Source organism: Sus scrofa, chromosome 1 (assembly GCF_000003025.6).
Source record: "Sus scrofa isolate TJ Tabasco breed Duroc chromosome 1, Sscrofa11.1, whole genome shotgun sequence".
Lineage (NCBI taxonomy): Eukaryota > Metazoa > Chordata > Mammalia > Artiodactyla > Suidae > Sus > Sus scrofa.
This window is the reverse complement of record NC_010443.5, coordinates 51,783,259-51,798,706: the sequence shown is the minus strand read 5'-3', so window position 1 is coordinate 51,798,706 and position 15,448 is coordinate 51,783,259. Positions and strand designations below refer to the sequence as shown.

At 43.8% G+C, this 15,448-nt stretch overlaps 1 protein-coding gene across 48 annotated transcripts in view; it reads right to left on the bottom strand.

Annotated features, from left to right (window-relative positions):
* Positions 1–13,567, bottom strand: part of RIMS1 (regulating synaptic membrane exocytosis 1) — a 461,317-nt gene extending 447,750 nt beyond the window's left edge. For 35 of the 48 annotated variants that reach the window (XM_021072879.1, XM_021072912.1, XM_021072956.1 and 32 more), the window contains exon 1: positions 13,024–13,507. In XM_021072879.1, coding sequence (XP_020928538.1) covers positions 13,024–13,187 — 164 coding nt within the window. In that variant the 5' untranslated portion in view covers positions 13,188–13,507. Of the gene's footprint in view, positions 1–13,023 lie in introns of all 48 variants that reach the window. The other 13 variants (XM_021073092.1, XM_021073084.1, XM_021073099.1 and 10 more) reach the window with 7 other exon arrangements.

The window sequence follows — 15,448 nt, the reverse complement described above, 5'->3', positions numbered from 1 at the left end:
GTAAATGACCCACTTTATTTTGAGGACTATTAAATATAAAATATAACCAAATACAAAATCAGCAAAGTAATTACACATACCCTTGGAGTTTTCTATAAGAAGACATAATCTTATGAAGCAAGCAAATCAAATCAAAATTGAAAGAAATAATTGTTTGAATTTTGATGGCAGTTAAAATGAAACTGTGTGGAGAGAGTATGACAGTGGTAAAAACAGTGGGCAAGGAGAAAAAAAACCCCAAAATGTTGTATCTCTCTCACTAATTAATAATGAAAAGCTGAAAGGACCTCTGAGCTTCAGTATTCTCTTAAAAGTGGAGTTGGAACAAATCTTCAGTGGGTAAAATGTGTTATCCTGATCGCAACTCTCGTTAGTTTATGGCCTGGAGTACTGCATTTAGAAGGGTTCTGAGGCATACGACATTTATCAGCGATGCTGTTCTAGCTTCAAGAAGGTGGCTGTGCATTCTGAGTATCTACCAGCCCTGAGCTAGGCAGCTTCTAAGCTCTGAGCCACATCTCAACTAGTTGTGTTGCTGTCAAAGACCAGTGCTTTTGTGTTGTTAAGCATGCAGACTGCTAGCTCGGCATTTATGAGGTCCCATTATGTATTAACCACAGGGCTAGGCAATGGAAATACAAAGATGATTAAGACAAGACACCTGCCTTCAAAAATTTTAAGTTTAGAAGATGATGGATAAAGAAGATGTGATATATATATACTATGTATTTTTTCATGGAATATTACCCATCCATGAAAAAAATGAAATATTGCCATTCAACAACATGGATGGACCTAGAGATTATCATATTAAGTGAAGTCAGACAGAGAAAGACAGATACCCTATGACATCACTTATATGTGGAGCCTAAAAAAATGTTACAAACGAACTTAAAAAAACAGAAATGGGAGTTCCCATCGTGGCACAGTGGTTAACGAATCCGTCTAGGAACCATGAGGCTGAGGGTTCGATCCCTGGCCTCGCTCAGTGGGTTAAGTATCTGGCATTGCTGTGAGCAGTGGTGTAGGTTGCAGATGCGGCTCAGATTCTGCATTGCTGTGGCTCTGGTGTAGGCCAGCAGCAACAGCTCTGATTAGACCCCTAGCCTGGGAACCTCCATATGCCGTAGGCGCATCCCCAGAAAAGGCAAAAAGACAAAAACAAAAACAACAACGACAACAACAAAAAAAACAGAAATAGACCCACAGTCATAGAAAACAAACTTATGGCTACCAAAAGAGAACGGGGAAGGGGATAAATTAGGAGTTTGGGATTAACATACACACACTACTATGTATAAAATAGATAACCAGCAAGGACCCATGGCTTAGCACAGGGAATATACTCAATATTTTGTAATAACCTATAAGGGATAAGAATCTGAAAAAACCCAGAAATTTATGTATAACAGAATCATTTTGCCATACATCTGAAACTAACACAACATTGTAAATCAACTATACTTCAATTAAAAAAAAAAGGTTTAGAAGATGACTTAACTGAGGGGAATTTTTTACTTTACGGTCATATGCATTTGTTCTAAGTATCAAATCAGAGAACACACATTATGCTTTAAACTGTTACTGAAGTTTGTGATGTTTTAATTCAAAAGAAATGTTTCCAATAAGCATGTCTATCTAGAGGACTACTTTTTAAAATGTATTATTTACATCCTCCCACCTTGACATTCAAACACTTTAAGAATGCTGTCCTTTAAAAAGCCATGGATGATAAATTAAGAGTATAACAGATCATCTGAAAATCCTATTTCAATTTCACCTTGTAATATCTAACATCCGGTATAGTCTCCTCTTAAAATCTGGTCAACCTGGTTCTCTCAACAGCTGCAACACTCAGCTCATTTTTTTGCTTTGAGAATTTGCTGATAGAATCCTCATGGTTAGAATAAACTTCCCACTCCAGCCACCTACTCATACCCTACGAATCCCTCAGGCAGCCTAAGATGCCTCCTCTACTCCACGGCCTCTGGATATGTTCATTCATTCATAAGCACAGTGTAAAAAACCCAGGCCCCTATCACCTGCCAAGCCCTGTGCTTACAGGACGGACACAGACAAGAATGATCCTGCTCTCAGGAGCTTATGCTGGACTGAGGGGAGGCTGTAAAGGGAAAAGGCTAAAGAAAAGACGTGCACAGAGGACAGATATAAAAATTCATCTGGGAAGCCTAGGAAGATGTGCCTGCTGAGGTGTCACTTGAACTCATGTGAAAGGCTACATAAAAAATGAGGTAGACAGGGGAGGAAATTTCTGATGAGGAGAAAAGTACAAGGGTTGTCACGAAGGTGTGAGGCAGCAACAACGCCTTGAGAACCAGCACAGAAAAGCCCTGGCAGGAGGTTGTGCGTGGACATATGAAAGGAGAGAGGAAGCAGGAAGCAGATTATGAAGTTTAAGCTTTACGCTGAAAGCAAAGGGCTTTCCTGATGGGCCATGGGCGGATGAATTTTAGAAAGGACTCCTGATAGCGGTGTGGAGATGGGAGGAGGTCTGACTGATGGCAGAGAAGGGAATTAGGAGGTTATTGTGGGCATCTGGGGGGCAGGGGTGAGAGTCTACATTAAAGCAAAAGCAATGGAACTAGAAAAGCAAGGAGACAGCCAAAGGATCCTAAGATTGAATCTGAGGGCTCTGAAAACAGAATGAATAAGGGGCTGCAATGGGGATCTCCCCATAAAGACAGGGATTGTAGAAAAGCATCATGTTTGGGCAGAGAGTCAAGTAATGTATGAAGGGTCACACTCAGTTTGAAGGGCCTGTGTAGGGGACAGCCAGGCGGAGACATTTAGCCAGTGGTCTGGTACGAGAATCCAGAATGTGGTAGAGAATTCCAATGTAGTAACACAGATTTGGAATCATTAACGTGTAAGTGTGACTGAGGCCATGACCAGAAGCTGCACAGAAAATGGAAAGAGGAGAAAGCTGAGAGAAGGCCAACATTTAAGGGTCAAGAAAAGACCAAACAGGGACAGATTAGAAAAAGCAGAAGGCAAATCAAAAGGAAATGGAATTATAGAAAGAAGGGCAAGGGAGAGCTTGGAAAAGTCCTCTAGCTCTTATAAGTGCTAATCATTTGTCCTGTTAACTAATTAGTCTTTTCCAAAGTACATACGTCATATTTTCTAAAATGTGCACTGCTTTACCAGTATCTGCCTCTGAGGACCTGGACTGTTTTTTTGTTTTGTTTTGTTTTTGGTTACGCCCAAGGCATGCAGAAGTTCCCAGGGCCAGGGATCAAACCTATGACACAGCAGTGACAACACCAGATCCTTAACCTCTAGGCTGCCAGGGAGCTCCTGGACTGTGTTTTTTTAATTGCATGTAGGTCTCCAGGAACCTTACAGTGTGCTGTCTTCAGAGAAGGCAGGACTAGAAAGGTACCTGGCTGATAATCAACCATACTTCTTTTCAACAGTGACAATTAGCACTCCAGCCTCTGGAGCTTCAGATACCACGGATTCCCTTTCCAATACCTGTGTCTGGAATGATACTCAGATGGTAGTCTGTTTTTCAGACTAGTATCAAGTTTTTACTCCAGATTGCTATATATTAGGTGGCTAGATTTGGCTTAGGGGACACAGACATTTGTAAAGTGAAATATCCAGCCTAATTACAAGAAGATATTACTGTACTTTATTTTCCCAAATTATACTTTTATGACAATTGTCATGATGATCATGAAGAACGTCAAAGTAGAATATTTTAATAATTTTTACTTTTACCAAAAATGTAATATCCAAAAATAAATCAGCCAGCTTATTTCAATATTCCTTTATTTCAGATACCAGTATATAAAATATATCCTTTTTTTCCTCCAGAAAAAAAAAGAGTTAAGAAGGAAGACTTAAGCTCCAATATATTATAAGACAGAGACAGGTAAGGCAGATGAATCTGCTAAGATGCATGAAATACAAAAGCGAAGCCATTTGGTTACTTTAATTTTGTTTTCATCTCTTTCTACTGAGACAGTAAGTAGTCTGTCTGACCTGAATAGACCTTCTAGATGTGAACATATATACTACCCTATATTTAAAGAACCCTGATACATTGCTCCATACATTCCTAAGATATTTCATATACCACTGGCCTCATTTTTCTAAAATGTAAACCCCAGAAATTGAACACAGAATAGCCAGCCATGCAAACAAAGAGCTTCTCATTGCCCGTATGAAGATCTGTGTTTAAATGACAAGGACAATAATGTGTCACGTGGTGCTTGTGCACTGATTACTTACAACTTTCAAACTTTCAAATAACTTGATATTCTTGAGATTAAGAACACTGCTCAAATATCGATCAAGAATGCTCTGCTTGCAGAAATGTAAGTTGGGAGCCAATCAAATAGACTACATAAAGTCTGGCAAATAAAACCATATAACCCTATCAATAACAACTGCTATACCCATCCCCATTTGTGAATAAGCATATCATGCCTGAAAGTCCATTAAAAGAAGAGATACTGTGTAAGACATGACAGTACAGATACCTTAATTGGTTTTTAATTCACATCCCTTCTCTATGTAAATATAATGGCATCTCCCAGACAATAATTACCTGGCATAATGGTGGGAAATATGAAAAATATGTATTAAGTTATATGCAAATCATTAGCAAGGTATTATCTTTTATATTATATAAAGATATCTGTTTAGTTCATTATGGCTCTTTAAGAGCTAATTAAATATTTTAATTACTTGCAAATTGCACAAAATTACTTTCTATAACATGATCTTATTTTACTATCTAAACTTCAGAAGAATTATCAAAATATTGCATCCTAAAATCTATTTAAGTGTCTTCCCTAAACTGTGGGCTGCTCCTTTGCAAGGCCCAAAGGGAGTCTTCACAGAGAGCCTTGCACGCAGTTGCATTCCTGCTTACTGTTATTTGAAAAGTGATATGAACTTTTAAAATCAACTTTACCATGAAAGAATCTATAAAAGATAACTCCTCCTTCTCAGCAAAGGTCTTTCCATTTACCAAACCATGATTTCCAAGGCTCTACGTCTACAACTTGCTTGTCTTACTTATTGATAATTACTAATTGCTGTATTTTATGACAGTTAATTGTCTGACTTTCTGAAGCTTTAAATGAATAATTTTGTTCAGGGAAAGAAAAATTTACAAAGAAGGAGACAATATAATTCATCATCCAGGTTAAAATTCAACTTGAAAGAATGGGGTACTAGCCATCATTATAGCATGAGATAGACATCAACAGATACTGTCCTGGGAAAACCAACCTGTACAGTCACTTTATTATTTTTTTTTTTTTTTGTCTTTTGCTATTTCTTTGGGCCGCTCCTGCGGCATATGGAGGTTCCCAGGCTAGGGGTCCAATTGGAGCTGTAGCCACCGGCCTACGCCAGAGCCACAGCAACTCGGGATCCGAGCCGCATCTGCGACCTATACCACAGCTCATGGCAACGCCGGATCGTTAACCCATTGAGCAAGGGCAGGGACCGAACCCTCAACCTCATGGTTCCTAGTCGGATTCGTTAACCACTGTGCCACGACGGGAACTCCAACAGTCACTTTTAAAAAAAAAAATCCTTTTATATTAAAATAAATGTTGGTGTGTCAGGGAAGTTTTCACAAGTTAGCCACAGAGGCAGGAATATTGAAAGTCAATTCTGTAATATAGTCCCCTCTCACCATCCACAGAACACTGACCTAGATCAAAATAAATGCACAGAAACTGGATGTAAAAGCGTAAGAATATACATACAGAAAGCCTAAGACATCCAGCACAGAATCTTTAAAAGTTCTTAAACACATGCAATCTATTCCATCACCTAATAAACTGACATGAAAGAGGAACTACTCCTTGGCAAGTACATGGCCCCTCAATCAGCTAATTTAAAGTGAATGATTTATTAAATCCAGTGGCACAAAAACCATTAGTCTGTTTCTCCACATTTTTTTTTCCCCTAGCAAATGATGTGGAAATTATCCTAGGCTAATTTCTCTTCTCATTTTTGATTTAGGGTCGCCTTCTAGTTATTTCAAATCTTATCTTTTTTCCCCACAATTCTCTTTTTTGCTAAAGACATTTATGAGCTAGAAAGAAGGTAAATACAATCTCAGATCAGATTCTGGACTCATTTTACCTTTGACCTCTGCCAAATTCTCACTGTGGGAGCTGCAGCCTTGGCCACATACCCTGCTGGCAGGATATCATGGATTAATTTTTCTATAAGAACCCATCTCCATGGGACTTCTAAAAGCTGCAGTAATCTCAGGAAAAGATGATTTGGGGATTCTTTACAGCTTTACAGAGTAAAGATAATAATGGCCCTTTTCTTTTCTTTTTATGGCTATACCCATGGCATAGGAGGTTCCCAGGCTAGGGATCAAATTGGAGAGCTGGAGCTGCCAGCCTATGCCACAGCCACAGGAAGGTGGGAGCTCAGCCATGTCTGTGACCTACACCACAGCTCATGGCAACGCTGGATTCCTGACCCACTGAGTGAGACCAGGGATTGAACTTGCATCCTCATGGATACTAGTTGAGTTCGTTACCACTGAGACACAATGGGAACTCCAATGATCCCTTTCTTTGGTACAGCAATTTGAAGTTTAAGGGTGTCTCTACCATCACGTTAAAGCTTAGTAAGTTAGAAGGGCAGGCATTATCAACTCCACTTTACACAGAAAGAAACTGGGCCTCAGAGGAGTTAACTTACTGACATTTACACCTATAGAAAGTGACAGTGTTCGGAGCACAATCTAGTCCACTGCTCTGTCCAACTACCCGATGCTCACCTCTCTTTCTGGCCAGAGCACCTTTAAAATGGTAAGAACTAAGCCAACCCTGAGCTAGAAGCTGAGGACCTCTCTCTTTATTCTACTTAACAGCACAATGCCTGATCCAATTCTAATACCTAAAACAATGGTCTTATTGTTGAAATGAATATCACCTGACACTTTGTCAGAAATAGTCTACCTAATACATCAACTTTGGAACACGGTAGGGACAAGAGAGAACTTCATGGTGGAGGAACATGGTGGGAAGTGCTCAGGCACTAGGGAACACTGTGAGCCAAGCAGTCAGATCTGAAAGCCCTGGTGCCCACAGGGTTATCCTCTCACCTATGGGAAGATCTAGAGCCTGGGGTTCTCAGAAAAGGCTGGAAAAGGTCATTGGCTATGTGATATCTTCTCTTGCTCCTTTTTAAATTTTATTCTCCAGATTCAGGATCATATGTCATGAGCACAGGGTCAGGAAGGCACTGAGCTAGTACTGGGAATTTCACTAATAGTAACTAATAGAATTCTCACAGGGTAGACCTTTCAAGAGGTAAGCATGGGGCGGAGTAAAAGATATACAGTAGCCAGCGAAACATTCAAATGTTAAGCTCCTTCCCCAACAGAAGAGGAAACAAAACCATGGTACCCACACCTTGATACACTTTAGAAGACTTCCAAGATTACTGAAGATCCGTGTCCATGTGTGTAGGGTCTAGCTTCTATTAAGTTTCCATGTGCCTCAGGCCAGCTTACAACACTCAGAACCAGCTCTAAAATACCCAACACCCATCACAGGACAAAGTGCAAAAAATTTGTTTAAAAATTTGTTTAAAAATATAAAATACTCCATAAATACAAATGAAATGCAATACCATGGACTCTAAAATCCATGGTATGGCAAGCATACCCATCTGCATATTACAGAGTTAGGACAGTAATATGACGGCCGGAATTGCTATTTGATGTCTTTGCAGGAAGCTGGCTGCTTACCGCATAGGGTTAGCTCAAAATCACCTTGAGCAAGTAACATTCCCGAGGTGATGTTTCTATTCCAGACAGCAGTGACACCTGTAGCTCACATTGCATGTTCTGCTTCAAACTTAGTAATCCATTTACTTCAACAAGAGTGTCCCTTCACTTCCAATTAAGAAGGAATACATAGAGGTAAACGAGAGCCAAGGCAGGCTGGCAAAAATGTGAACTGTCATGTTTCTTACCCTCCATTCTCTTTGATAACACCTCACTTTTTCCTTCCTTCCTTCCCTCCTTCCTTCCTTCCTTCCCTCCTTCCTTCTTTCTTTCTTTCTTTCTTTCTTTTTCTTCCTTTCTTTCTTTTCTTTCTCTTTCTTTCTTTCTTTCTTTCTTTCTTTCTTTCTTTCTTTCTTTCTCTTTCCTTCCTTCCTTCCTTCCTTCCTTCCTTCCTTCCTTCCTTCCTTCCTTCCTTCCTTCCTTCCTTCTAGGCTTCTGTCTTCTGAATTTTTTCCATGAGCATTCGGGGGCCTAGGACTAAGCATGCACATTTACTAAGGTAGGTTTTTGCTGAAAGCAGAAAACTGCAATAGTTCAAGGCTAACTTTCCCTCATTTAATCCTATCCATTAGGGCTGTGAAGGAGACTAGACGCTGGGTGAAAGGGTAAATGTTCTCCCCCAGACTTTTCTACTTAACACAGGATCTGGGGACAGGTAGATACCTGCTCATATTTCAGCAGCTTTCTCCAATTACTCTTTGCCTTTTCTCTTTCCCCTCCTTACCCATCCCTGCCTCAGCAATAGGACAGAATATTTGGGTGTGCAAGACCTTTGCAAAACTCAGTAAAAACATGCTACCTGCATTCCTGGGGACTCTGTCCTTAACTCTATCCCAGTTGCTAATTGGGGTCTCTCAAGCTGAGCCTTCTGTATACATTTTGGGTCACAATATTATGAGTGGCTGGAGGGAGAAAAATGAGGAAGAAAAGCTTCGCTATAAGAGTTCAACCCCTCTACTGTGTCACTCTTCCTTACAAAGGAAGTAAATATTCATATTACAGATGTTTGAAGACTTAGTGGGTGTGAGGGTCCCTGTTAAGAAAGAGGGACAAGTCCAAAGTCAATATACTTTATAAATCAATTCACACCATGAATTGCAGGATTTATAAGAAAAAGAGAACCTCACAGAATCCCAAATGCAATTTCTTGGCCACACTTACACTATTTAAGAGACAGCACTAGAACTTAAACTCCCAAATGCTTGGATGCAAAAAATGGTCTTTTCATGATCTTTGTTATATCTTCAAACTGGAGACAATGTCCTTGCCCTCAATCCACTGGGAAACTCTCTTAAGAGTCTGGGTAAAGCACCAGGCCCTCCTCTAATCAGCAGCTGGTCCTCTGAATCAGCTCAACCTTTTGCCAAGCCCCTTCTCTGAAACCAAGGGAAGAAGAGATATTCATATAAGGAAGAGGTAGATGAAATCCAGGCTTCATCTTGGTAGAAGGACAGTATACTATGTGGGACGATACTTGGACTTAGAATGAAGAGCCTGGCTTTGAATCCTGGTTGGGCCACTTCATGTGAGTCAACTCAAGGTATTACAGGAACTCTGAGTGCGGGATAAGGATCTGTGGGTTATGTGACCTGACTTACCTTCTGCACAAGTTGTTGTGAGAATCCAAATACACATCTATTGAACTTGAACACAGTTCAACTATTTATTTGGCTTTTGATTCAAAAGCCACTTAGAATAATGGCCAGCATGAGGTAAATGCTCAATAAATGTTAGTAGTTCTATTAAATATTCCAATATGGTTCTTGATTCCCAGCCTCAAGCCATCATTTTCACTCTCTGCTTCTTTATATTTTTTCTCTTGTCTTGCTATTCTGTAGCTCCTTTCTCTATGAAGATTTTATAAAAAAGGAATAAGATTTTAGATCAAATGAGATCTTCTCTGATTTAGGTCCCAGATAATGCAATTTTCAATCCATGTAATATATTGGCTCATGGTGCCTGGTGACAGTTACTTGAAGGAGTCTTCATTGAAGAAGTTAGGTTTCAAAAAACTTCCAGAACACACATTTATACCTACACCCACACACACCTACGTACACAGCCCCAAAGCCTACTAAAATTAAGAAAGACCTTCTATTTGCAGGTAATTAAATCCCACCATTAGAAATTACTTGCAGGAGTCAACTATTTCTAGTTATGGCAATGGTATTTAAAATTAGTGCACTTTGCCAACAAAATGAATTATTTTTATGACAAAGTGCTTCTAATTTCAAATAATTTTTTTCTGAAATCTTGAGGAGAAAGTAGCTTCATTATTCTTTGTCGTTTATACATATTTAGACATTGTCAGGACCAAATTGAAGAGTAATATACAATCAGGGCTGATGAAACTGTATAAATATATTTTAATTGATATTTTATAATATTTCTTTGGCATATTCACCCATCAGTTTTCTCTCTTCTCTCTACTAAGGCCTATTTTTATATATTATGAACAGAGAGCACACACAATAGCTCAAGGCAATGGCTTTGCAAAAGTGAATTTTAAGCCTAAATGCTCTGTTCCTAGAACTTCAGCTTTGTAGGGCCTGTTGTGGGAGTCATTTCTCAGATATGTGCCATGATGACCATCCATTACCACAGAAACACATCTCTGGTTTTAACAAATAGTTCAAAGCCTTGTGAAAAACCTCCTGTTTCCCAATATATCTTTTTGAAAAGTTCAGAAAGGGTCACCACCTGTGACTATGTCATTGAGTTCCCATATATGTGTGTCCTCTGATTAACTCCAACAGTCCTCAGTTTTTAAGACATAAAGTACCCTCTAGAAAAAAGTTGAGCTCTGTCCCACTAATTTGTGGATGCGAGGACAGGCTTACATGGCAGCAAACTCGGGCGGGGGATGGATTCCCAAGCATCCCCCATCTGCCATTGCACAAAAAGCCGAGACAGTAGCAGAGGAGGCTGACTGATAAAGTTAGTGTTGAGGCCTGGGATTAGAGAGGGCTGTTGTATAAAAGCATCACATACTGAGATGTTTTGTGAATCCTTGCAATAAAGGATCACCACGTACTGGCCAGAGAGGGTAGCCACAGGTGTGGCAGCGGGAAAGAGGTTTTAGACATGAACAGTTGGACGGTGTTCTTCTTTTTTCTTTTGTCCCTTACAAGCCCATGTGATTCGATGGCTGCTGTCCTTAGGCAGTGAGCAGGTTTGAGATTCGGTTGTGGAACTCACCCCCCCCCCCCATTTAAAACCCTCACTCTCCACCAGCCCTGAAACAGCCAAGGAAGAGGCGTGATGGCCACCTGCTTGCACTGTGCCTTCCCTTCCTGCTCAGACCCCTGTTTTCCACTGGCTGCTGGAGGCCTCTGTCCACCTGCCATCTGCAGCCAACACCAGAAGGAACGGAAATAACCCTGTCAATTCTGACCAGCAGAAGAGGTGCCCAGGACAGGTGGCAGGGGCTGCAACCAGTGAGGACAGACGGAGTGACAACCAGACAGACAGACAGCAGCACCAGCAGACACCATCCATTACTTCCAGTCTCAGAAGAGGGGAAGCCTGCAGCGCTAGGGACGTCATTGTGCCATCAGGGCTGGGCGGCAGATTAAGGAGGGTTTTGGCTCCCTCCAGCCGGCAGGCTTAAAGTATTTGTTTTTTGGATAAGAAGGAGCAGGGAATTCGGAAACCTGCTGCCTTCACAGAAGCAGGCTGGCTCTGGCCTTCTGAGTTAATGGCCCCTGTTGGAGTCTGTGATGAAAGGGCAGGGATGACTGGATTTCTCTTCTGGTGCTGTGACCGGCCCCCACATCTCTCCCTCAATACCCCCTCTCCAGCTGGGTAGCAGCTGCACGGGGGGAGACCCATCAGGCTGGGAATTCAGCCTCCTTCCAGCCCTCTCCTGTGAGGTTCTGCTATACTGAGAGAAGCGGAAGAAACCTCCCTTCTGTGGCAGCATCTCCAATCCAGGCAGCAATCCTAGGGGTGGGGAGAGGCAGAGCAGGGTGTGACTGGGTGTGGGGGGTCACCCCTTTGCTGTTCCTCTTTGCTCTCCAGTAACTCCAGATGCAACAGGTTCCCTTTGGCTCCTCACACCAGTTTTCTGCCCCCAGATGCACCGTCTGGCCTTAACGGAGGATGCCAAGGAATTAGTCCCAGTCAGGGCTTCTAAATTCCCTCACTGCCAAGTTGAAAACTTTCCTGAATACAGGAAGCCCTTTCAGGGTAAGGCAGGGTTCAAGTCCCTTTCAGCTCCACCACACTTGTGCAAGGAAGAAGGTGGGGAGGCCAGCACCTTGTGAACTGTATTGCCTGAGACTAAGGCAAGCAGCAGTGCAGTGAAACACATGCCTGCATCGCCAGCCACCAGCCCCATCCCCTCCCAGACCCAGGAAAACGGGGCGCTGGACGGAGAACCCTTGCAGGGTTGACGAGCTTTAAAGAAGGAGGGATGTGTGCAAATATTCAGCCCCTCTTATCCTGCTTCATCCAGGAACCCAGCAGGCCCCGAGGTCTCTTGGAAACCAGTAAAGTGGAACCTCTGTTTTATTCAGGCCAGAGTCTCCATCAGCTTTTCCCATCATTAAAAACTTTGCATTGCCAATGGCATTATATACTGGGAAGAACTGTGTCTTCACACAGGTATTCCGCGTAGAAGACCGTGTATCAAAGGTTAAAGAGAAGCTGGGGAGGCAGGTTACCAAAGATGGCAACTGCCCCCCAAAAAAGACCCAGCCTCGATCTGTGAAATGAATTAGTAACAAAATGAGCACTCAAAATCAGCGTTTTACTTAGATAAATACTGGCATCCCGGGCGGGGGTAATCCCGACCTGCTAAACAACTCCAGGGAAAGAAGAGGAGCTATTCTCGGCAGCTCTTCACCCCGCCTTCCCTCCCGCGGTTCAGCCCTGCCCCTCACCTGCTCTGGCTGGGCCCTTCCTTCCACTGGGGCACTGACTCTTCTCAGCCTCCGCACATCCCACCCCGGGTGGCCCGGTCCACCCAGTCCTCCTGGCACTTCGGTCCCCAGCTATCCTCTCCGGGCTCCTCGGAGCAGGGCTCGGCTGCATCCCCGCCTTCCACCTGTACCCTCGGCCTCCGCCCGGCCGGGACCCCCCGCCCCCCGGCCCTCAGGCGGGAGCCTCCGCCCGCACCCAGAATCTTGGCCCGCCCCTCCCCCACACTCAGCCGGGAGGACTGGGTACCGGGCGGCGAATGGACCGATGGAGGCACGGATGGCGCGGCCGGGCCAGCTTACTTGAGCATGGCTTCTTCTTTCTCCTCCTCCTCCTTCTGCCGGTCCATCACTGCCATGATGATGTTCCTCTCCTCCTCGGTCAGGTGGCTCAGGTCGGGCAGCTCGGGCATGGGGGGAGGCACGGTGGGCGGGCGAGGACCGCGGGGCCCCACGGCCGAGGACATCTTCGCGGCCTGCCCGCCCCTCCGTGGGCCTCGGCTCGACGCGGGCGCACCTTCTAATCCACGCTTGGCAGCTGCTCCCCTGCTTGGCTCACCGCTGGGCCCTCCCGGAGGCGGCGGCGGCGGGGCTACGGCGCGTGCGAGCCCGGGCTGTCATGGTCCTCTGCCTCCACCCAGCCCCGGATGCTGCCTTTGTTTTGGTGGCCCTGGCAAGGCGCGGGCGCCCGGCCGCCTCCCGCAGCCGGGCCTCGGCTGGCGGGGCGGGGGCAGGGGCAGGGGCGCGGCGAGGGGCGAGGATGCTCGGGTGCGCCGAGGATGCTCCGGCTCTGCCGCCTCCGTCCGCGGCTGCGGGAGGAGAGTTTGGGTGTCAGTTAGGCGGAGTCTCGGCGGCTCCGCTCTGGGTGATGCTGCCTCGCTCGCTCTCAGACACGGCCGCCGGCAGCTCAGCCCCGGAGCCGCTCCGCCCACGGCGCCCACCCGCCCACTCGCGGTCCCAGCCCCGCGCCCCGTCGCTCCCCCCGCTCGCCAACTTGCACACCACTGCGCTCCAGCCCAGGTACCCCTCGCCCGTGACTCATCCTCCCTCTCCAGGTCCCTCCGCTCTGTCATTCTCGCCAGCCCTATTTTTCCATGGGTTGCATTCATCATCATCATCCTCGTTCCCATATTCGTCGTGGAGCAGTAATAATATTTGAGCAACCACGATGTTCTTCTGAACGAGATGGAACACCCTCTGCATGCATTTTTTTTCCCCTACCGTATCTTTCTGATTTACCGATCAAGTGTTCATTGCCACCGCGATGTGGTTTTAAAGATAATTTTGATACACATACTCCCCTTCAAAGGCCTGGATTGTCTGGGTCCATTGTACGCAGTCTCTCTTGACCCATCCTCAGAAGGGCTGTTGTGCGGTGTATCCGAATTCCCCCTCCAGACGCCCCACACCAAGGCGCATCTTTAATTTGTCCTTTCGGGCTCTGGGCAACCCATCTCATCACATAACCGCACATCTCTGGTGCCTGCAAATGGATTATATACTCTAATTCCTCTAATGATGCTATCATCATGTACTCACTTCGTAGCCTCTGCAGGTACTTCTCAAGGAGCACTGATCCCAGATAAGAAAAACGCCCCACCACAGCCTATTGTAAGAAGCTTCTGCTCAGTGCCTGGCCCAATGATAAGCATTAAGGATGAGCTCCTCTTGCTGATAAAGGCAAAAATAAATAGACAATCCTTTCAAAACAGTTAATGTTATCAGCTTTTAAACTTGGAGACTGAATTTTGTTAATATATTTATAAAAGGAATCAATATAGACAAGGCTTCGAATTAAACAATAGTTTCTCTTAGAAATGGTGATGAGAGGATTGATATGTTTATCTCCTGCAGAAGTCTTTCTATAGCTCAGAAGTGATCTAGCATTGATATTTTTTTCTTCCAAGCCTATCTTTGTTAATGAAGAAGAAGAAAATGTTGATGCTGTTTATGAATCCTAAAAATCCTAAAATCTTCAAGTTTAAAAAAATTTAAGGGGTTGCTATTGTGGTGCAGCAGAAATGAATCTGACTAGTATCCATGAGGATGCCGGTATGATCCCCCTGGCCTTGCTCAGTGGATCAGGGATCTGGTGTTGCCATGAGCTGTGGTGTAGGTCACAGACACGGCTCGGATCTTTCATTGCTGTGGCTGTGGTATAGACTGGAAGCTGTAACTCCAATTCGATCCCTAGCCTGGGAACTTCCGTATGCCACAAGTGAGGCCATAAAAGGCAAAAAAATAAAAATAAATAAAAATAAAAAATAAAGAGTTTAATTACTTGATCTCACATTGAATGCAGGTGTTGCTTCTGCTTGGATACATCCGTTTGAATAATCTCAGTAATAGAAGGCTCACTAACACTTAGTTTTATCTCTATATCTAAATCCCCCTTTTACCTGAAAATCTTTCAACTATTTGAGATGACCATCAGGTCATCTTTAATTTTTTCCAGATTAAACCTTTCCAGTTTATTAAACCAAAAGTATGTATCATGATTTCAAAGTCTGCTTGTTCTCCTCACCTGCCTTTGGACGCACTTGTGTTTTTTCACTAGCCGTCCTGAATAGTGATATCAAGAACAATTCCACTTCTGGGCATATATCCAGAGAAAACCATATTTTGAAAAGATACATCCACTCATGTTTATTGAAGCACTATTTACAATAGCCAAGACATGGGAGCAACCTAAATGTTCACTGACAGAGGAAAGGATGAAGAAGATGTG